This window comes from Equus caballus, chromosome 19 (assembly GCF_041296265.1).
Source record: "Equus caballus isolate H_3958 breed thoroughbred chromosome 19, TB-T2T, whole genome shotgun sequence".
NCBI classification, from domain to species: domain Eukaryota; kingdom Metazoa; phylum Chordata; class Mammalia; order Perissodactyla; family Equidae; genus Equus; species Equus caballus.
The window spans coordinates 46,634,795-46,658,040 of NC_091702.1; the positions used below are offsets into that span (position 1 = coordinate 46,634,795).

The 23,246-nt window shown below is 50.5% G+C and overlaps 1 protein-coding gene across 1 annotated transcript in view; it reads right to left on the reverse strand.

The window, feature by feature from the left end:
- Positions 1–23,246, reverse strand: part of PDIA5 (protein disulfide isomerase family A member 5) — an 89,265-nt gene that overhangs the window by 61,397 nt on the left and 4,622 nt on the right. Inside the window, exons 2-3 of the mRNA XM_001500185.7 lie at positions 6,870–6,996; positions 3,837–3,924 (exon numbers count right to left, since the gene is read on the reverse strand). Of these exons, the coding sequence (XP_001500235.3) occupies positions 3,837–3,924; positions 6,870–6,996 (215 nt within the window). The remainder of the gene's footprint in view (positions 1–3,836; positions 3,925–6,869; positions 6,997–23,246) is intronic.

Below are 23,246 nucleotides of genomic sequence, written 5' to 3' on the forward strand. Positions count from 1 at the left end.
AACTAGGTTATTTAGGGATGAGAGCAACTTGGAAGACTTGATGCCAGGTTTCACACATGATTCAACTGAAGCCCAGAGAGGTGCAGCGACTTGCCAAAGGTGCCACAGCTATTTGCTGTCAGAGCCTGGACTCAAAGCCAGGCCTCCTGACCTGCAGCCCTCAAGTTCCACTGCACTCTTCTTAAGGGTCAGAGCAAAACACCCTTTTGCTGGGGCTAACTCTCACACCCAAGACTGTCTTCAGGAGCATCCTCACAACATCCAAGGGACCCTCGTCCAAGAAAGAGCTGTCGAAGAACAAACGCACCAATGCTCCCCATCCAGCTTCCTCTTGGAATGCCCTGAACAACCCTGCCGAGATGAAAAATAATAAGAGTAGAAGGGGATCTCACATTTAAATTCTACTCTAGACAGAACTTTCTTTCATTTACCTGATCCTCACCACAGCCCTGGAAAGAAGGCAGGATACGTATTACTGTCCCATTTTACAGATGAGGAAACAAGACTCAGGTAACAAGCCAAGGGCATAGGGCTGGCAGGCAGCAGAGCTGACCCTTCCACTCGGGCCTCCGCCATCACTCCACACACTCCAGAGACGCCTCGCACCACAGCACGGTCTGCCCTCGCCCCAGAATGCCCCTGCTCCCTCCACCTGCCCTGCCAGGGGAAAGCAGAGTGGGCTGCTCACTCCTGACCTGCCTGTCACCCCTCCCCAAGCCCTGCATCGCCATTCCAGTCTCCAGCCCTTCGCTAGCAGGGCAGGAAGCAGAGCTGAGAAGGATGAGAGGTGGGGAACCTCAGCAGGGCCCATGCGAGGGGACGCGCTCTGGCCGACCCCCTGCTATTTAACAGCAGCTGGGACAAAACACGACTGTTTGCTCCACTGCAGGCAGCAACAGCAAGCATTCCCAGAGCCCCTGCCCGTCCCCAGAGCATCTCGTTCAGACTCATCAACAGACCGAACGCATTGAGGACAGTGAGAACAGTCACCACAGGGCCCCGGAGTTAACATGGGGGTCCCCTAAGGATGTAGGGGGCAGGTTCAGAAGTCTGGGGGGAGTGGCCGAGCAGGAGGGCAGAACCAGCTCATGCCCTGGGGGATCCCTCGTGTAACGGTGGTCCTGGTGATCCATGAGGACTGACACCCAGGGTGGCTTGCCTGGACTAGAGCCCTGAGTTCTGTCCTTGGGCTGTTCTGGGAAGACTGAGCTGCACCCTCTCTCTGATTTCAAAGTCGGACCCAGATATTCCTGCTCCCAACATAATCCATTATAGCTCCATTATCCACCTACTTACCTGAACTGTTTAAAAGCTATTGCACATTTCAGTTTATACTTCCTCTTAGAGGGATAAATTGAGTGACAGCTATGGGATCAGTTCACCCTTTTGTCTGAAGGTCGCCTCTTTTAAGCTCTAAGGTGCCCTACGTTTTCATTCTAGCACACTGAAAGTCACAGGACTATTTCTCCCATTGGCACTTTTATTGACTTGAGACATCATGTCTCCAAATGAGTCCTGAATCCTGATCTTAGTCTGTCCTCACACACTAACCCGGGCCCCATGCAGTCCTGCCACTTCTGGAGCAGAGCAGGACTGCCACCTCCACACACACTGGCCACATGACCCCAGACAGAGCTCGGGGCCCACCCCACAGGGAGCTGCCCACAGGGAAAGCCAGGGCACTGGAAAGACCTGGGCCTCTGAGGTCTTTGCCCCAGACTGGAACTCCACCTCCTCCTTTCTCAGCCTTTCCAGAAAGAATTAAGTGACACATTGAGCCTCCATTAACAGCACTTTTCACCTGGACCATAATCACCTGGTTAGGTGTCTGCCTCCTCCTTGCACACTGAGCTCCATGAGGACACCGCTGTCCATCTGTGGACCTCAAAGCACAAAGAGCTCGGGAATGGTTGCTGAGTGGACCCAGGTGGATGCAACTAAATCAGAGCTCTTCTGCCCGCTTCTGCCACCCACAAGCCACATAGGGACTCCCTGTGATAAGCGTCTGTAGAACCGGTGTCACTTTCAGATATGGAGATTCCAAAGCGCCCTTTCCCCTCTCACAGGCTTTGTCGCTTTGCCTGTCACATAGAGCACCCCTGGTAAGACATGGGAGCCAGAGACACACCTGAAGACGAGCACTTCCAGACCAGTTATGAACTAGGATCAACCAACGGCTCAGAACTCACAAGCTGTCTAGTGAGCAGTCTCTTCCATGAAGTTGTGTGAATAAATCAGGTGTGAGGCCAGATGTGAGAGTGTGCACTCACACACGCACACACACCCACACATACCCCATAGCAAACACTGCTTGGCTAAGACTTCTCCCCTGGTCTCATTCAGGGCTTTGTCAGAATATGAATCTCCTTTGATTCTCTCCAATCAGAGCAGACAAGCTTGAGGCCAACTTAGAAATGAGTGCCGCAGAAGCTCATTTGCGAAACAGCTGTTTAGAACTCAGACGGCAGAGCAAGACGACTGCAGGGAATGGAGCCCATGAAAGCTCCCTGAACCCACAGGGCAGTAGCAGGGCTGCGACTCAGGCAAGGACAGCGACACTAAGGCTCAAAAGACCTTGACGGCCATCCGGGAAAAGAACTGCCTCTTTCCCAACAAAGCCCCACCTCTTCCTGCCCTAACCAGAGCGCATGCTGTCCCTTCTCCTCTCCCTCCTCCCGAACCCCGACTCCTGATGAGCCCCAAGTCCAGGTGAGGAGCAGCTGGACACAGTGGCTCTGGAAACACTGCTTGTCCTCGGTCAGAAGGACATGGAAACGCTGGTATCCACCAAGCGCAACACGGCACCTTGCATACAGTTGGTGCTCAATAAACATGCGAAGAACAAACCTGTTCTTAGCTACTTTTTTTCCTGTGTTCATTCACTGTCTGTGAGTCTTTTTTGGTGTTTATGCCAATCTATGCTAAACTGGAAGCTAATTATATGACAAGAGGGTTGTGTGTGTGGTTGTGTGTACACATAGCCAAGCAGCAAAGCACTGAACACAGAGGGAAGTGGAAATTATTCCTCATGACTGAAAGGAAAGGGAAGCCAAGTACCCCTGGACTCAAACCCCCAAACTCAAAAGAATCAGAGGAGTTCCATCACCAAGAGGGAGCTCTCCTTCCTATGGACCACTTCTGTGGCTGGGGCTTGATTCGGCCACGGTAACACGGACAGGAAAGTCTCTGGGAGGAGGGGGGTCAGGAAGGAGGAGACGGGGCTCTCAGTGCAGGCATCCGGACAGGTAGGGGAGGGTGGACGGGTGGGGACCCAGGTCAGAGGAGAGAGCTGGAAGGACTAAGCCACCTGTCCAGGACCGACACATTTAACTGAGGCACCTGGAAGCCAAGGCAACTGTTGGGTCAGCTGTTTCACAAAACACTCATCCCACCCACTTTGCGTGGCAGGCAGCAAAGACCTCTATCAACGACCTGGGCTGGGGGTAAAGCCCACGGTTCTTGCTGCAGACCTCCCATTAGCAAGCTCACAGGGTGACCTTGAAAATAACATTGCCTCTCTGGGCGTCAAGGCCCCTCTACGAAACAGGGCCCCCTCTGCCACCCACTGGGAAGACAAAATCAAGGGACACATGACAACAGAATAAAAAGTAAAAGCTCTCTGGCAGCAGGGAGAAGAGGGGTGGGCTGCAAAGAACAGGAGGGGGCCAGGACCTGCCCCTTCCCCGGCCCAGCCCCTTCCCCTGGTGGCCCTGCAATTCTGCCAGGGAGGTGTCCCTGCAGCGCTCTCTCCACCACATCTTCTCTCCTGCAGCACTGATCAGGGACAATTCCCTCCACACCCTCCAGCCACCATGCCCCGTGTCCCCAGGACATACCCACAGTCTACCCAGCAGATGGTGCCTTGTCCTTTCACTGCCTGGGCCACGGTGGACAATAACCTGAGATGACTTTCAGCTGCAGCCTCTGTAAAAAAGACAAAAATTATACATCTATGCCCAGGCGCACCACGGCCACCCCTGCCGTCGTCCCTCAGTGGTGAGGAAGAATGGAGACCAGGCTTAGAGGTGAGGTCCTGAGCACCAGCCAAAACACTGTCCCAATGATCAACATTCTGCGAGAACGGCCCAGCTCTGCTCAGAAACCCCTGCTCCCGCCATCCTCCTGGGCCTTCCTCATAGACACAGGACCCCCAACTTACCCCCTTTAAGCCACACTTCATGCCTCACTCTTCCAAGAATCTCTCATCTGGACCCTCAACTCCCAGTAGAATCTTTGAGTCATCACTTTTCTGAGATGAATTTTGAAAATTCTATAACCAAATAATTGCAGTTCTATAAAAAAATTACAGTTCTATAAAGTAGGGAACAAGTTTGCCAGCTCCACACTCGTCTGTCCCGGTGCCCCAACTGTGGGCTGACGAGGGCAGGGACCAGATCCTTCCTTTACTTATGCATCATAACGTCATTTAGGGGCTCGGTGCCACCTGGTGATTAAATGGGGTTTATGTGTGACACTAGTCTCTGACGGACCAGTGCCAAGTGTACTCAAGTCACATTTCACAGCCCATTTCCCAGAAGCGACAGGGGAAGGGCCAGCCTGGCAGTCCCTCGGGGGTCAGCTGCAGAAGCGTGGACCATGCCTTGGGGCAGGGTGGCATGAACACAAAAAAGGAAAAGTTTTTTTGTTGGTCCAGGTGTCTGGGCAAAGCACTTAGAAACTACTGTGAGAAAGGCAGGTTCTTGAGGATGGAGCCTCTGTGGCCAGGACTTCAACACTGGCAGTCGGCAAGGGTCCACTGCAAAGCGGCTGTGGCCAGTGTGTCACCTTCCCCCATTATACCTGTGAGCCCACTCGAAAGTCCCGCCACTCAGACGCTGGTGGGGAGCGCAGTCTGCTGCCTTCCCCACCAAAAGCCACATGATACATTCCAAAGCCAAGCAGAAATGACGTCTGAATTATCTGCCTCCTCAGATCTCCCTTCCTAGGGTGGGTAATGGCAGCTGTTTGTGAATACAAAGCACGCTGAGAACAAAAAGCATCCACAAAGGAGGCCCTCCCAGGAACCCCCACCAGGGCAGCAGGAGGAGGGGAGCAGTGAGGGGGGAAAGGCCATGGCTCCCCTGCTCAGACTGGGCTCTGGGAGGCGGGAAGGAAACTGAAGGAGAGCGTCGTGAGGCCCCCTCCCCTACCCCTGCGTTTCAGCGGCAGAAAGGGAAGCACTGATTCAGAGGATGGGAGGGGAGAAAACCCAGCCACTACGCCACTCCTGAAGCCCACTGAAGGCCACAAGTCCAGGAGCAGCCTGGGCAAGGAGGCAGGAAGGTAAAGTAACAGCCCAGGGCCATGGCCAAGCAGGGAGGAGGCCAGGAGGCCAGAAGCACTGGGAGCTCCACTGCCAGCAACCAAGACTGTGGCCAGGCGAGGGCAGAAGGGAAAACAAGAGCACGGTGGGCCAGCCTCCCACCCACTAGTGCCTTTAGGTGAGCCCTTCCTGCCAACTCACCACAACCCCTTCCTGGTCTCTGGGCCTTCCATTGTTGCTGAATTAAGACTACACTTCTTCCTACCCTCCAGCAGAGGAGACGAGCAGAGGAGACGAGCAGAGGTGGCAAAGGGGACCAGCTCCACCATTCTCTAGCCGGCAGACCTCAGATACGCCAGCTGTTCTCTCTCAGCGTCAGTCTCTTCACTCGTAAACTGGACGTTATCTGACAACCTGCACTGCCCCCCTCACGGCAAAGGAGCAAATGAGAGTCCACGGCAGAAGTTCCCTGAAGAATCCTTGTAAGCTGATGGCTTACACGACGGCAGCTGCCCAGAGGAGGAACCAAGTGTGTTCCTGCACTCACAACCTAGCTCAGGAGCATCCAAGGGGGCGAGCCACGCTGATTCAGGGCCCTATGCCCTCAGGAACAACGCTGCTTCTCCCTTGCCTCGGTTTCCCCCTATTCCTGACAGCAGGGAAATGCCAGTCACATGCTGAGCTCCCAACAACCTCAGGGAGTGTGTGCCAGGCCCTCGGAAGGGCAAGGAGCAGCACGTGCCAGAGTGCTTGGAGGATGCAGGCCTCAGGACGGACACACGTCCAAAACATCCATCAGCCCCCAGTGCCAATGAGTGTCGAGGATGAGCTGCCAGGGAGAGCTGTGCCCGGAACTGGCCCAGCCACTGGCTGTAGCTCCTCCGGGGCACAGAAAACTTGGCATCCTCAGGAGCAGCGAAAACACTTAACTCTGCTGGAACACCACCAACAGTCAGATGTTCAAACTCATGGCCAAGAGCTGAGCAAACGTCTCTCACTCCACTATGCCCACTTCAGCCTCAAGGTCAGAAAGGGCAAGACACTGCTCCCACCCCTACTGAGGCTGCCCTGTCCTGAGCTTGGAGCCCACTCCAAACTCAGCCTCATGTTCTGACCCCAGAGCAGGACAGATGGGGGCCAGGGCTGCCTGCCTGGGTGCGTGCCCCCAAGCCTGGGACCAATTCAGCTGGCAACAAGCCGACCCAGTAAGTTAACCACCAGCTCTGATGGAGCATGCCCTGGCAGGGCCGGCCCGTGCTGGTCCAGGAAGCCAGAATGCCCATCGCGGTGACCACTGTCCTCCGTCCTCCTTCACACACACACATACCTCCTCTCCCTCCTGAGGCAGGGAGGGACTCCAGAGGGCTTTGCCTAAGAAACACTGGCAAAAGGGAACTGAAACGACCTCTTAGGGATCCAAAAGCAGCAGATCCCTCCACGCCTCTGCCCCGGTCTTCTGAAGAAAGCCGACAAATCCCACGTCCTCGGACCCTCCTTGGGTGGTTTGTGGTCCTAAGGTCTCTGCCTCCCATCTCTGCCCTCCTCCTTCCCTTCCCCTCCCCTCCCACCCCCGAAGGACGACCCCAAGGCCAAGCTGGGCACTTACCAGATCTGGAATAAAGCACCAGTACATTATTCCGGGTCCGGAGAAGTTTTTTCAAGTCCTTGGGGTCAGAGATTCTCTCGATGAGCGAGGAGACCTTTGAGGAGGACAGCCACGCCGGCAGGACCACCTGGGGATCAAGGAACCAAGGACCGTGAGCCCCAGCTCCCAGCTCGGCCCGAGGAAGAAGGGGGCCCCCGCAGACGAGCTGCCTGGGGCACATCTCACTTCAGAGGGATGAGACACATCCCCTTCTCACAACACTACACCCGCCTTTTCACCTCAGCCTCTCTCCAAGTCACCAACCCCCCCAAGGACCCTTCCCAGCCCACCAGTCTCCAAATCACCCCCACTTCATGCACTTTTATAAGGTTGTATGGACTGCACACTACACAAGCAGGCTGCGTGGACCTACTTGCCACCCACTCAGTCAAGACCCCTCTGGGAGGTCAATGTCTGTATTCCTCACAGCTCCCCAAATGCCACACACTGGAGCAGCGTGAAAACTCCATCCCACCTAGAAGCACCAAAGAGCAGAATCCAGAGACGTAAGATCACCGCTCACGTTTAGGATGAGAATAAATGGGTGAGGGGTTTCCCACTTTCCCCACTCAAACAATGATCTCAGGAGGCCAGGCAACAACAAGCGAGCCAATTCTCTCCCAGGAACCCTGAACACGCTGGGCACTGGAGGTGCCAGGCACCTCTGCAGGCACAATGAGGGGTGGGCTAAAACCAGGGTGCAGGGGGTGTTAAAAGCCTGAATAAGGAACAGTCACACAGCAGATCCCCTCACCCAGCCCACACAGCTGGCCACAGCCCCCAGCCCCGCCAGCTGGTAGAAAACACAGGGTTTACTATACAGAGACTGAATAAGAAAAGCTCTGCTGGGAGACACCAGGCAGAGGGTGGAAGAATGACCCTGAGAGAAATCAAGGGGACTAAGGAAAAGTCGCAAACCAAACCTGGAGATCACCCACCCCCTCAGCCCCCACCCCCAGCACCTCCCCTCCCTGTTCCAGAATGCCGCCAGTCTTATTCCTGGAGGCAGGAGATTAGAGAATTTTTCTCTGGGGAAACTGAGAAGCATAAGAAAACAACCTAAAGGCAGTGATATGGAGATCCTCCAATAAACCGGCAGGGCTCCCACTCAAATAGCCACCAAGAGGCCCTCTCAGTCAGCGTGTGCCCTCCACCCCTCCCAACACTCAGTCTTCGATCCACACCCCAGCGCCTCACTCTCCAACACAGATGGACAACCAAGGTCCACCAGACATCTGAGGAAGGCCCTCCACACAGGAGACAGAGACAAAAACAAACCAATGGAAAGATGAAACTCAGAAGAAAAAGAACAGAAGAAAACCATAAAACTATAATTATTATTCTCAGAAAAATAAAATAATACATCCATAAAACAAGAATAGCATGCCATGAGAAAGGAATAATCAGAGAAACAGGAAAAACTCTTGGAAAGTAAAATTCTCAGAGAAATAAAAAATTTCAATAGAGTTGAAAGTGGAATTGAAACAAACTCCTAGAAAATAAGACAAAAAGATCAGGTGGCTAGCCCCATGGCCAGGTCGTTACGTTCACATGATCCGCTTTGGCAGCCCCAGGTTTCGCCCGTTCGGATCCCAGCCACAGACATGGCACTGCCCATCAGGCCATGCTGAGGCAGCGTCCCACATAGCACAACCAAACTGACCTGCAATTAGAATATACAACTATGTGGGGGGGGGGGGCCCGCTTCGGGGAGGAGAAGAAGAAGAAAAAAGGGAAGATTGGCAACAGATGTCACCTCAGGTGCCAATCTTAAAAAAAACAAACTCTGTAAAATAAAAAACAAAAATATCAAGAAATATAAAACAGGAGAAAAAGATAAGAAAAATAAGAAAATGGATCCATTAAGTGCAAGAGCCAAATTAAAAGAACTCCAGAAAAAGAAAACAGAGGAAAAGACGTTATCAAAGAAATACTTCAAGAAAATATCCCAGAATTGAAAGAGGTGAGTTTCCAGTTGAGAAGGCCCAGCAGCATGAATTAAAAAAAGACTCTCACTAAAGTACATCACTGAAAACTTTCAGAACCCTGCTGACAAAGAGGAGATTCTGAAAGTTTCAAAGAAAAAATCACCAGAAACAAAAGATGAGGAATAAGAATTGGCATAAGACAGCTCATCAGCACTCCAGAAGACAATGAAGCACTGCCTTCACAATTCTCAAGCAACGTGATTTCCGACTGGCATTCTATAACCAGCCAAACTCTCTGTCAACTGTGAATACAGATTTACTCAGACTTAAGGTCTCAGATGTGAAAAATTTACCACCAATGCACCCTTTCTCAGTAAGCTCCTGGAACTCACGCTGTACCAAAACAAGAAGTAAACAAAAAACGAGAAAGACGTGGAACCTAGGAAACAAAGGATCAGCAGAGGAGAGAAGCAAGAATTACCACGTTGATGGTGAAGAGAAGTCCAGGGCAACTGTTCTACGGCCCACAGAACAAGCCCAGAATGGAGCCAGGACAGAGAGTTATAGAAGAATGGGGTCAAGAAAAAGAAGCAACTATAGATTACCTAATATGCTTGATCATATCGATCAGTTAAATAATCTGACCAAAGTTACACAGCTAATAAGTAGCAGGGCCAGGTCCTGAACCCCAGTCCCTCTATTGAGCCCATGCCCTCTCAGTCTACTGCCTCTTTGCAGCCAGAAGTCTTGAGTCTGAGCTCTAACATTCAATAGCTAAGATGCCTATGCAACATCGCTCAACCTCCCACAGGCTCAGTGCCTTGCACATGACATGGAGACATGGACACCTCCCTGGTGGGACTGCTGTGAGGAGGAAATGGGACAACTTACCAAAGGTGCTTCAGAAGTCATAAAGCACTCCAACAGGATCAGCTACCATAATACAGACTACAAACTTCCACCTCAGCAGAGTGGAAGACCGAAATGTGGCCATGTTCTAGTGTTTCTAAATATAACCTGCCATTGGGATTCAAAGGTTCCTTCTCCCCAGGGTAAAGGCACACAGGAGGAGGAGGAAGCGTGCCTCCCTCGGTGTCCTGCAAGAGCTGTGCACGCCGCCTGAGGACTCACTGCCCTTACGCAGCCCACCTCGAGAGCCCACCAGAAAGTTCATTCCGCATTATTATTACCTGTTATGCCACTGCTCCCAGGGAGCTAATGGACCTCAGACTAGAAAGGCCACAGCTCAATGCACACGATTAAAGGCAAAAAAGAAAAGAATCTGTTGGAAAAACACATTGACACTGCTCTGTTTTTAATCCTCAGATAATCTGGTCAGTCAAGAAAAACAACTGCCTCATCCAGGGCCTCAGTGCTCTGACCTGTGGACCAGCCCTCCTGCAACTGGCGGGCAACGGCAATTCTGGAACTGGGGAGAAGAACGGGGAAGGGAGGGAGGGTGGGCTCAGTGCCCAGCTGCTGAGCAGGCCGCAGCAACAGCAAAAGGCACAAGAGGCGAGTCTCATGGCATACCCACAGCTTCCTTCCTATAAAACCCAGTGAATCCCTCAGATCATCTACCTAGTGGTCACCCTCAGAGTAAAGCAACCACTTTCCAGCCAGCCGCCAAAGCCCCTGACCCAGCGTTTACCTCACACAGCAGAGAACCTAAGCTCAGCCAGAAATACCCTGAGCAAACAGACTTTGCTGGAACACCATCCCCAGGCATGGCATGGCACTGGGGCTAAAACTGGGCACAGCCTGCGGCCAGCCTGGTTTAGAATTCTTTATGGAGGTCCCACATCCCCCCAGCCTCCCCCATTCCTCCCCCACCTCTAGACTAAGAGCTCTGGAGGGCAGGACCCAGCACAGCGCCTGGCCCCTTGAAAGCAAACATGACAAGTCACACTTGCTACCACACTCCTGACCTTTGCAGAGGTCACCCGCTAGGAACCTTATAAGCTGAGTCCATGGCAGCTCAAGGGAGACCTGGAAGGGACCACCAAAACCAGACAGAGTACAGCCCAGCGAGGGTCTGGGTTGGAGTGTGACAGGAGAAGGTGAGTGGAGCCGGGCCGGGGTCTTGAAAGATTGGCTCAAGGGTCTCATCTGGCCATGACCTCAGACTGGGCAGCTGCCTGGTGCAGGGACCAGCTAGGTGGCTGCCCAAGTGGAAAGAAATGGGTCAATCCAAGGGCCTCAGGGAAACACAGCAGAGCTCAATGACTCTTCAGATGTAAGCACGGAAGGAAGAGAGAAGGAACAGAGAGGAGGTTAAAAGGACTCCAGGGATTCTGAGCCAGAGCATGCAACAAGAGCCAAAAACGGAAGGACTGAGACACAGCAGCAGAAGAGGCTTCTGTCTCATGCTGAGGAGGTGATAACAAGCCCAGGTGTGGACACGTGGACAGTAAGACATCCCAGCACGGGTGCCTCCAGGCTGGAGAGCAGCCTCGAGGGGTCGGGGATCAGGAGCAGAAGACAAGAGAACACCTCAGTTGAGGGGAGAAGCAAAGGCAGGAGGAAGGGCAGGAAGGAGAAGCGGGAAGTGCCACGTCAACACAGATCAGGGAGCAGACACACAGAAAAGCCGGGACCAGTGATGGATCCAGGGGCCAGAGTCCTCAGGGACACCCAGAGAATTCAGTAGTGTCGGGGGAAGAAGGTCAGAGGACAGACTGCTGAGAAGAGAAAGCACACCCAGCACAGGAGCTGGGGTGACAAGGGGAAGGGGCGCAGCAGCCCAGCAGGGTCAGAAGGACGGGCTGTCTCCACTATGGACCTTTGTGGACACAGGAGAGGCAGGATTTGCCCAGAGGGGCAGGATTTGGAGATTTGGGAGCAACAGAGGAAAAATAGTCGGGACAGCCAGATCCAGAGGGAACCAGGGGATGTGGTGTGCAAAGAGCTAAGATGGCAGCTTAGCATCTCTGAGAGGGGGAGGGGGGCTCTTCCCTCCCTCACCTAAGCCCAGGGGACTCTCCTCCAGCCACTTAACATTCTCCTTTCTCCTCCACTTCAGTCTATTTCAACCCTTCCAGTGTGCATGCTCCTTCCTTTCCTTAAGATGCAGCTCCAGTGAGCCCGGGATCACCTTGCCAAGCGCCTTCCTGCAGACTTCATAAGTCACAACCCACAAACCTTGACAACAATAACTACAGCAACAATAACAACGTTAATGATGCACAAACTCTCTGCTTTGTCAAGCTCTCACGGGGAGAGGGCAGTGTCTGAGAAGTGCTTCCAAAGCCAGCCACCTCCCAAGCCAGCCAAGGAACGGCTCCCGGGCTTGGCAGCCTCTTTACATTCTAAGTCATTCGCTTTGGAGGTAAAGGAGAGAAAAAACCCCCTTAGTTCACCATGCAAACTCCTCCTGACCTTCTCCAATAATTGTTTTCTTTCTGCTCACCAACTCTGAGCTTTAACAGCATTTGCATCAGGGCTGAGCCGCCCCCTGGCTGGGCTGACACCCATAACCTTCCCTGGTGCAGGATGGAACACTGCTGGGGAAAACGGCTTCCCCTTTTCCTGCTGCAGGGGACTACAGGCCCCAAAGCCAGGTCCGGACTGCACTGGAGAGCCAGCGCCCCCAGGTCCCATCAGCCCCCAACCCGTCACAGTGAGCTCCCCACCTCAGAACACCGGGACCCTCCATCAGAGTAGCAGCCCCCACCCCACCCCATGCACCCCTCCCCCCATCAGAGCACAGGCCCTCTTCGAGCCCAGCAGCACCCAGGGTGCCTGGCGCAGCTCCCCCCTCACCCCACCCCCACCCTGGCTGGAGGCAAGGGGCTGGAGGAACCCAGGCTGGCTCTCCTCATCTTCCAGACTCCCTGCAGTGTTCTCCTAACAGTTGTCTGCCCGTATCGGGGCCAGCCTAGAAGCCCACTCACATCTTTTCCTTTTGTGGGATTCCCACGCCCCAGACACTGCGGAAAGAGCACTGCTTCTGGAGTCAGAGAGACCGGGCCTCGAACCTAGGTGCCATCATTTACAGCGAGATGATCTCAGAGTGTCACTCACCCACCTGTAGGTGGAGAGGACAGTACCCATACCTGCTTTGCGGGATGGCTGAGGACTAAATGAGGGGGAGAAAGGTACACAGAGAACCTCACAGAACGCTTGGCATACAGAAGAACATAATAATCATAATTACCTTTATTATTCCTATTAGTGAGACAAATCACAGATAGCTCAAGAACAACAGTAAAACAGGCACCACCCCTTCCTCTCCAGGGCCCTGCCGGCAATCAGGCAAAACAGCAGGTCCAGAAAGGAAGGAACGTGCACGTACACACATTCAGGATCATAAAACCTGGAATAACCCCCATGCGCACAGCAGCCCAGACCAAGAGTCCCGCAGCACACACAGAGCCTCCTTCCAGGGTTTGGGCCTGTCTGCCCCTCACAATAACCCATTGAGCGGGTACTAGCCTCACCCCACAGATGAGGAACCTGAGGCTCAGAGAGGTTAAATCACTTGCCAGGGTCACAGAGTAGGTAAGCAGCAGAGCTAGGACTGGAGCTCGGGTGTCCCGGCTCCTGGCCAGAGGGGTCTGCTTCTCAACCCCACAAGCTCCCTGCACTTGGGGCAACCCAAGCAGAAAAGGAGCACCTCCTTCCCAGGTAGGGCCCATCAAAGCAGCCAGGGAAAGCCCGAATTTCAGGGCAAGGAGGGTCCCAGCAGGGGTTTATAACCCTGTGCTTCCCGCAAGCCCAGAGGTCGCTGTTGTCCCCAGAGTCCTCAGGGCCCAGGGCAATCAGCCCAGAGGTGCTGTTGATCAGACGCTGTGTCCAGCCTGCGCCCCTCCACCTGCTCTCGCTCTAACACGGAGAACACACAGCGCCTCCCTCCTCGCTTAACCTCACCCACCATCACCACCAGACCAAAGAGGTAAAGAGTCGTACAATTCTGGAAAATGCCGGAGAACAGTCCTCGCCACACTACACCCTCAGCTTAAAAAGCTCCAGGTCTCTGGGGCGCGGGCCGGCGCCCTCCCGTCCTCTGCAGCTGGGAACATGTCTGCCCTGCGACGACAGTCACTGTTCGGTGCGGACCGTGAAGCGGCTCGCTAAAGGAGGAAAACTGGAGGACAGAAGCTTAATAATATTTAGGAAAAAGGGCAGAGGTGGGACTTGACTTTTTTTCCTGTCACCTGAAAAAAGACACCCTTCTTACATTGGGAGCTGTGAAGAAACGGTTTAATTTAGTGTATGTAACCCACATTTTGCTCAAAATAGTTTTGAAACGTCAGAATCTAAAAGTCTAGACTTTTAAGAAGCTGGTGGTAAAGGGATCCAGGAAAAACGTTAAAAACAGATGACCTGAAGGTCAGAGAACTCGAGCTGGCTGAGAATTTAGAGCTGGAGGTTTGGTGGAAAGAACAAGAAACCCAGATTTTTGCTGGCTTTGATATTTACCGGCTGTGAGCCCTTGGACAAGTCCTTGCTCCTTCTCTAAGTCTTAGCTTCTTCCTCTGTAAAATGAAGGGGCTGAAAGTGATTCCAAAGTCCTTCCCATTTGTGACATCCGGCAAACCTATTCTCACGGGCACTACCAGAGAAGTATGGTGAGGCAATTATACTTTGTGAAGAAACCACTGAGTTTCTCTGGGCTCATGGCCACTCACATTAAGCTACAGCTCTCAGTCTCCATTGCAGCAAGAGTGGCTATGTGACTAAATTCTGGCCCCCAGAATTTAAGCAGAAGTGTTATGTGGCAACTTTTAGGAACTGTCCCTAGTAGACATCCATATGAGTCCCTTCCTCCTTCCTGCCAGCTGGAATTTGGACAAGATGGCTGGAACTCAAGCAGCCACCTGAGACAATGAGGAGGAAGGATTTCCTAAAGATGTGAAGTAAGAAGAAAGAAGGTGCCTGGGTCCCTGACACCACAGAGATATACTGGCCCTGGAACACCCCTTTCCAGGCATCTACATAAGTGAAATTATCTTTTTAAGGCACTATCATTCTTGGTTTTCTGGCACACATACAAGTAGATGTTGAATACCTCCTGAAACAAAAGCTTTAACTAGAAAGAAATATTAATATCTGCTCCAGTTGGGACATTTCAAAGGGTCTAAGGCATCAATTCATGCATTATACTTTACATAAATTGTTATAAGGAATGAGAAAAAGAGACTATCAAAGGTTTGATATACTGTGTTCCTCCAAAGTTTCACTGTGCCTATTCTTATCAGCTATCTTGGTCACCTGGTGACAGCCAGCCACAAATGAAAAGGAAATTAGCTCCTAACTCTCCAGTTTCCCTACAGCCTCAGCCCTTTACTAGCAAGGGGACCACAGCAAGAGACCAAAAAGTCCAGGACATCCCTTGCAATTAACAGGCCTGAGTTGGGCTGGTTGGGTTCCTTGATACAGGACTCCTCTCAACATTCCTCGCATGCCGTCTCCAGCTTCCAGGAGCCCTCTAGAGCCAAGGACTCAAAATCTCCTGAGGCTGCTCAACCGAGTGGGGCCAGAAGGCTGTGGGAACTAAACACGTTAATTCACAGAAGTCTATGGCCTCCACCCTACCATTTCACCCTGGATAGCTCCAGTCATTACAAAGTTCACATTGCTCCCCTTCCCACACCACTCTGTCAGCCTATCACACTCTGAAGATGCAAACATGGTCCCTCTTAGGATTCCATAGGTGAAATACCCCAATTCCTCACATGTGCCCCCAAATCCCTCATCGTCCTGAACGATCTGCCCCAGTCACGGCCACGCTCATGAGTCTCAGCGCTACCCCAAGGCAGGGAGCAGAGTGCCAGGGCCCGGAAAGAGTAATGTGCTATGTTACATTATCATTTATTTTTGGAAATAAAGACCTATGCTTTCATACCTCAAAATAGAGGAAATTAATCCCAATACAAATCTTGACTGGTAAGTCACAGTTTTAGAAAAAAGCTGAAAAACACCATTAGCAAATCTCTTAAAATATGGCATCCAACTGTCATACGGTGCTGGCAAAAGCCTAAGCCAGTACAATTCTTTTGGAAAGCTACTTGGCACAATTTATCAACTATCTTAAAAGTATTTATGCTCTTTGACTTGGTAATTCCACTTTTGGGAATTCCCTGAGGAAATTAGCAGAAGTTCTGACACAGATATGAGTCATAGAGTCCTACTCATAAAAGCCCAAAATTGTGAACAACCTAACTACCCAACAGTGGGGGAATGCTTACTTAGAGTACACCACTTGACAGAGTAACACAGCCATTTAAATGATGTTTTCAAAGATTGTGCAATGGAAACATACTTGTTTTAATGTTAAGTTTTAAAAAATAGAACTCAAAATGTACATGGTATGATTACAACTATACACAAAATTAGGCTCAGAAAAAAACTGGAAGGAGAAAAATGCAACAAAGTAAGGCTTCTCCTTGGATAGATTTTACTCTGGCCCTTTGTCTATTTTCCTAACTCACTATAATAGGCGTGTCCAATTGAAATACTGAAAGAAAAAAAAATTACTGCCATTTGGCCACCATCAAGAAATAATTAACAATCTCAAAGTATCTCCCCTAAGAAAATATAACTTCACAGCTGAGAAGCCTGGCAGAAACCCCCTTAATTAAGGGACCAACATTAATACCACCAGTAATGGGTCAAATCGACATCATATGCCTCCCCATATAATTGCACTGAAGGGAGACATCAAAAACCCAATTGAGGGACATTCTTCAAAAATGTCAAGGTCACAAAAGACAAAGACTGAGAAACTGGAGACTAAAGAGATATGACAAGTAAATTTAAAGTGTGATTCTAGACTGGATCCTGAGCCAAGTGCTACATTCCTGATTTTGATCTTTGTACCATGGTTAGGTAAGAGAATGGCCTTGCCTTTCAGGAAATACTGAAATACTCAGGGGGCAAAGGAGCACCACGTCTGCAAACTTTATATATGCAGAGGGAGAATGTAGTAACACAAATGTGACAACATGTTAATACGTGTGGCATCAAGGTAAAGGGCAGATGGGAACCCTTTGTACTCTTCTTGCAACTCTTCTATAAGTCCAAAATTACTTCAAAATTAGAGTCAAGAAAAAAACTTACCTAAAAAAGTACAAAAATGGTGATGCCCAGGATACAACAGAACACTGCCTCCCCCAGCCCCTACAGGCCTCCTGACACCCTCTGCCACCCGGCCAGCCAGCGCTCACCGGCACCTCCCACGTAAGAGCGCAGGGCGCTCATCTGCCCTTCGTCCCTCGGGCTGTCTGCTCCACTGCTCACCTGGCATTGCGTAGCTTTTATAGGAACTATTATATGCAATCTGCAAAGCACTCTGCATGCAGCACATACCTAGAGTGGCTTTGATGAGAGAGAGACAGAAAAGAGCATTAATTTTAAAATATGGGTAATTTAAGCCCCTTAAAGGGGCAAATTTTAAGCATCTGTCACCAACCACCACGGCTAGACACCACTCTTCACAGGAATGAAGGGCTGACCTCAAACCAAGTTCGGAGATTTTACCACCGGTACTTCCCAATGTTTAAACGTCGATCCAGCAGCCTTTGAGATACAAACGAGCACGTGAGTCCCTGAATGGCCAGAGTGTGTGTGTGTGTGTGTGTGTGTGTGTGTGTGTGAGAGAGAGAGAGAGAGCGCAACAGAGACAGAGACACGGCCTGGCCCTCGGATGTGTCCCCTGACTAGCCACAGCTGAGGACCGAAATGTGCTTATTAAGAAAGAGAGAGCACATGATATAATCTGCACAGAATTCAAAATATATTATGATGTAACCTGAAAGATATATAATGTTATAATATATTACGATGTAACCTGAAAGATATATAATATTATAATCCAATGTTACTGCAGTAAAAAATTTAAAAAAAAAAGAAAGAGCAAGCAATGGGAAAGCACTCGGCCAGGAACAGACCCCCGAGAGAGGACTCTTTAATCCCCAATCCAGAGCCTGGGGATTAGCCCCGATAATGAGAACAGCCCAAAGCACAGAGTGCCTCCTGTGTGAGCGGGAGCAGCTAAGCAGTTCACAGGATTATCTAACTGCATTATCCTGGCAAGCGAATTAAGTCACTACTTTTATTATACACCTATTTTACAGATAAGGAAACTGGAACTAAGAGGAGTGAAGAAACTTGCTCAACATCACACAGCAAGGAGGTAAGAGAGCCGTGACTCAGACCCAAGTCTGCCAGACCCCAGCGCCCAAGGTGGAGCACAAAGACGACAGACTCCTGGAGCCACACACCTTACTCCTTGCTCCTAGAAACACAAAGCCAGCTGCCTTTCTTTATTTTGCTTCCTTTAAAGCCTGTACCTTATATGTGCTCTAAACAGTCCTTTCTTCCCCCTACCTTCCCCACAGCAAACGTGGCTGTCAACAAAGGGCACTCAGGGGCAGGCCAACTGACGCAAGGGCTGGTAACAACAGGTTTCCTTACCCCGAGACTGCAAGTGCATCTTACCAGGACTTAAGTCCCTAAAGCTTTTAATGTTTTGGAAAACCTCTTCCAGAGCCAAGAGGGCTTTGGGCCGCTGCCAGCCTGGTGTGCCAGACCTGCCGACGTGAAGAGCTGGCAGAAGGACAGCAAGTTAGGCACAGGGAGGGAGGCAGGGCAGGTGAACTGCCCCTCCGGAAATCCAGCCCTGACTCAAAGCTCCGTTAATTGATAAGAAAACAATTCAAGCGCTCAGGACCCATGGAGCACATCCGTGCGTTTACACACGTGATCTCATCCAGGGTTCCAAGCTGAGAGTCTAAACCACTGCTGGCCATCCTTCAGGCCTCAACCCAGGAGCCGAGTCACCAAATCAATTCAGGGGATTTCCACCAGCATTTTTCAAAATGACATTAAATAGAAAACGTCAGTGTGTACCACAGGTAGCAGGGCTGAGTATGCCGTGAAACATTTCTATCTGTTATATTTATGGATGTACTTGGTTACAATGCAAAATGTATAACTTCTTGCAGGAGTTGCAGCAAAAATGTTTGAAAAACGGGGCTGGCCCTGTGGCCGAGTGGTTAAGTTCGCGCGCTCCGCTGCAGGCGGCCCAGTGTTTCGTTGGTTCGAATCCTGGGCGCGGACATGGCACTGCTCATCAAACCACGCTGAGGCAGCGTCCCACATGCCACAACTAGAAGGACCCACAACAAAGAATACACAACTATGTACCGGGGGGCTTTGGGGAGAAAAAGAAAAAAAAAAAAAAGTTTGAAAAACTGCTATGAACAATCTGTGTAAGAGGTGGCACTAGCCCCACTTTAGAGATGTGAAAACTGAGGCTCAAAGATGTTAAGGGATTCACCTCAAGGGAAGCCTAAAATGGCAGAGCCAGGACTCAGACGGGGTCTCCTGAGCACAGACCCGTGCTCTTCTCTTTGCCCGTCAATGACTACCTCCCACTGGTCTTCCTCAAGCTCCACCCAGAACAAGAGCTGAGAGGCCAGCAACTGGCCAACTGAAAAGAGCTCCAGATGCCACCTGATCCATCCTTCCTCTGCTACCTGCCTGCCCGCACTTCTGGGTGTGCATGGCTCAGGATGTGAGCAGAACTTGTGCCACAGCACTCAGCCCAGAGCAGCAACCTCAGTTGGCAAAATACTATCCACCACATAAAATTAAGGTTGTTAATTTGTAAATTTAACTGGTTTGTAGCTACAACAGAGCTCTAAGTATGGGCTTGTTAGAAATACAGATTCCTGGGCTTTATCCTTGAGGAAAATCATCTCACAGACATGGGGAGCCCAGGAATCCATTTTCACACAGACCCGCTCAAGGTGATTTGGATCCAGAGCCAGGGTGGAAAACCTCTGCCGCTGACCCATCCTTTAAAAACCCTCTCTCTGGACCCCATGTCACTCCCCTCTCCTTCACAGCCAGAATCTTCCACCTGTATTCCTCAGCCCTTTCAGATGTGCCCCACCACCACCAAAGAGGCTCTGGGTGGGGGTTCAACAACGACTGCCACATGCAGAACACTGCGAGCCTCCAGTTCTCACTTTGCTCCACCTCCAGGCAAAACACTCTTGGTCTCCTTTCTACCCCTCTGGCCACCTTTCTATACTCTTTGTAAACCCTCCTCTCCTAACCTTTAAATGTTGAAGCTCCTCAGGGCTCACTCGGTCCACCTGTCTTCCTGCTCTACACTCTCCCCGGGGTCTCACCCCCTCCCGAGCAGCACCCCTAAATTAACATCTCCAGCCCAGACCTCCCTTCTCAGCACCATACCTTCACATCCTGCTCGTTCAACAGTTCTTAAAAGTGGGGTCAAGTATAATTCTCAAATGTTAAAAACCTAATTCTCATACAAATTGATATTGACCATATTTCAAAATGTTACCAAACGCATTAATAAGGAACCCACTGAAATGACAAGGTTATGTCCAGAGAGGATATAAGAAAAAAAGGTTAAAAAAAAGATTTTAAAAAATGAAGTTGTAGGGGCCAGTCCAGTGGCGTGGTGGTTAAGTTTGCATGCTTCGCTTTGGCGGACCAGGGTTCACAGGTTCAGATCCCAGGCACGGATCTAGCACTGCTCATCATGCCACGCTGTGAAGGCAGCCCACATAAAATAGAGGAAGGTTGGCACAGATGTTAGCTCAGCGCCAATCTTCCTCAAGCAAAAAGAGGGGTAGATTGGCAACAGATGTTAGGTCAGGGCCAATCCTCCTCACAAAAAAAACCAATAATAAGTTATAGCAAACTAATATGCATATGATCAATGAAAAAAAAGAATCCTGATATAACATTGCTAAATTAGGTACCAAACTAGTTAATGTCCTGCAGGGCAATAACCATGGGCCTCTTTTCTCTACCAAACAGAAATCGTTTGCATCTTATCTAACTTTACAGAGAGTGGGTCCTAAATTACAATAAACAAAGTTACACTCTCTAGAGCACAGAGGGCCCTTAGGCAGGCTTCTTAGACAGTGCTCAAGCATGACATTGAAAAGTCACTAAACCATCTTTTATTTCCAAGTTGTTGGATAATTTTTCTTTACATTGAGGTCTACCAATTTGGAGGGGGAAAAATTATATCTTTATCTTCACTAATCTCTAACTGAAATTTAAGCCTCCGTTTCCTATGAATGTAGATAACAAATGACATTAGCACTGGTCTGTGACTTTGCCACCAACAGAAATCACATTTTTTCTTTTTTTTTTTTTACCACTTGTCCCCCAGAAATCACATTTTTTCATCACAGGACAACTAGTAGAGATGTCTTGAAACACTGTTTATGGTCGTCACTACTTAAAATTACAGAAAACATCAAACCTGCCACTAGATCTTCTTGTAGGATGCATTAATAAAGAACTGTAAATATCATTTTATCACATATTTGTTATTTTTATAATTGTATTTCAGTATCACTGGTTTCCTTTGTAATCCTATGCATTCTGTATATATTTTAAAACATCATTCTAAAAAGGGTCCATAAGTCCACAGAAAAGCCTTTCCTGACTCCCTGCATTAGATTAGGGACCCCTCTTACACATTCTCTTACCACCTCATACATCCTCTTTCTAGCACTTACTACTTGAATTAAATAATAAATTAGTGGCTCTCCCACTGGGCAACGGGAGGAAGGAATGGTGTCTATCTTATTCATCATTATGTCCCCAATGTCTTAGCATGGTATGTCTGGCTCATAAAAGACTCTCAAGGAATATCTGTCAAAAAAAAAAAAAGAAAGATCTGTGGACTGACTGAGCATCTGTGACATGTGTAGCATACAGATGCTGGTCCATGTTCCTTTGACATAGGGGCATGTACAATGCTCTGCCCAGGACCTAGCAAGGTCAGACCTCTTGGCGACAGCAAGCCTGCTTGCTCCTCGGGAGCCTGCCCTATTTGGCCAAACCACGGAGCTTTCTAGCCAGGCCCACATCTCGGCTCGGATGCTAGATCATCTTTATGTTTAAGCCCCAGCTTAGGGCTCTCAGCCTGGATCTCCATTAATACCTTCCAAGGCAAGGATTAAAGGATGTGCTCACAAGTTAAAGACATCTGCTCGTGCCAAGGGGTTGGAGGAATGGCAGGATTCTTTGTGGAGGATGGATACTCCACCATGCCCAGCCAGGGTAATGAGATAGACACTGAAGCCAGGCACAGGCTCACCATCAGGCCACCAGGGAACAGACCGCACAGCAAACTGGGGGACTCAGGCGACCCTGGGGAATCAAAGACCCAAAAAGGCTATCCTAACCCCACATGCCATCTGAGTATATAACCCCCCACAGCATGATTGCAAAGCTAATTACTCAGAAATGGTCATGACTGGTGTGTGGGAAGAGGTCCTATTGGACATAGGGTGGTCAGAGGGACAGCAAACTAGAGCTACATAGGGAGGGTGATGAGAAAGCGGAGAAGGACGGTCAGTGAGTGCCCAACTAGTGGCCCCTCCTCCGCTCCTCAGGCCATCAGGGAGCTAAGGAGCAAGTTTCGTGGACACCCCAGGAAAATGGCTGGTGCAGCTATTTCAGAAAACAGTACCTGACGTGGCGGCTGCTTAAACATTCAGACAAGCCCCTGAGAACTATTACATGTGTCCCAACTGTCTGTCTATCCCCTTGCCTTCCAGGCCACGCCTCTACTCTTGTCTAATGGCATCTCTTCCTACCTCTCTGTCCAGCCACCCAGCCCTCTCTAGGGGTAGCAATATTAACCAGCCTACCTCACCCAGTTAACATGGGACTCAGAACTACACAGACGTGAAAAACAGGAAAAGGCTTTGCAAACTCTAAAGCCCTCTACCAATGCACCAAGTGTTTTATAATTCTCACCAACAGGTCAAATGGGAAGTCAGAGGCTCCAGTCAGTGCCGCAGATGGGCCAGGCAGGAGGACAGACAAGCCCGGCAACGGGTGAGCAGTATCACCTCTCCCACTGGGACTGAAGATGCCAGGTGCAGAAACAAGGAAGGAGGGAGAAGGGGAGTGGGGCAAAGAAACCGTGGAGGTCCGGGTACTGTAAGAGAGCTCAGGCTTTCCTTACACGCCATGCAGCATGTCATGTAGTACTCTCCGGTCCACTGTCACTGAGACAGCCTCCAAAACCTACCACAGCCACCAAGCAAGACACAAGAGGCCCACAGAACAAAACCACAAAACTGACACGAACCCTCCTGGGAGGCAGTGTGGTTGGTATCTCCGTTCTCAAGAGAGGATCCATTTTCAGAAGAAAGAGGAGAGAAAGACAGAACACTAAAATTCTCAGCCCCTCTGCACCCGCACCCCAAGCTCCACAGGGGCCCAGCAGGGAGGGCCAAGGAGTAATCCAAGAGCCCAGCTGCAAGGAACTGTGATGGGGACAATCCCAGCGGCAGAGGAGTGCCCTCCCCCCATCTATGTCTTGCAGCCTCCACTCATACTCGCTCTGCCCTTCACTGCCCCCTGCTAACTGGCCTCCCCAGCACCTCCTCTCTGTGTACTG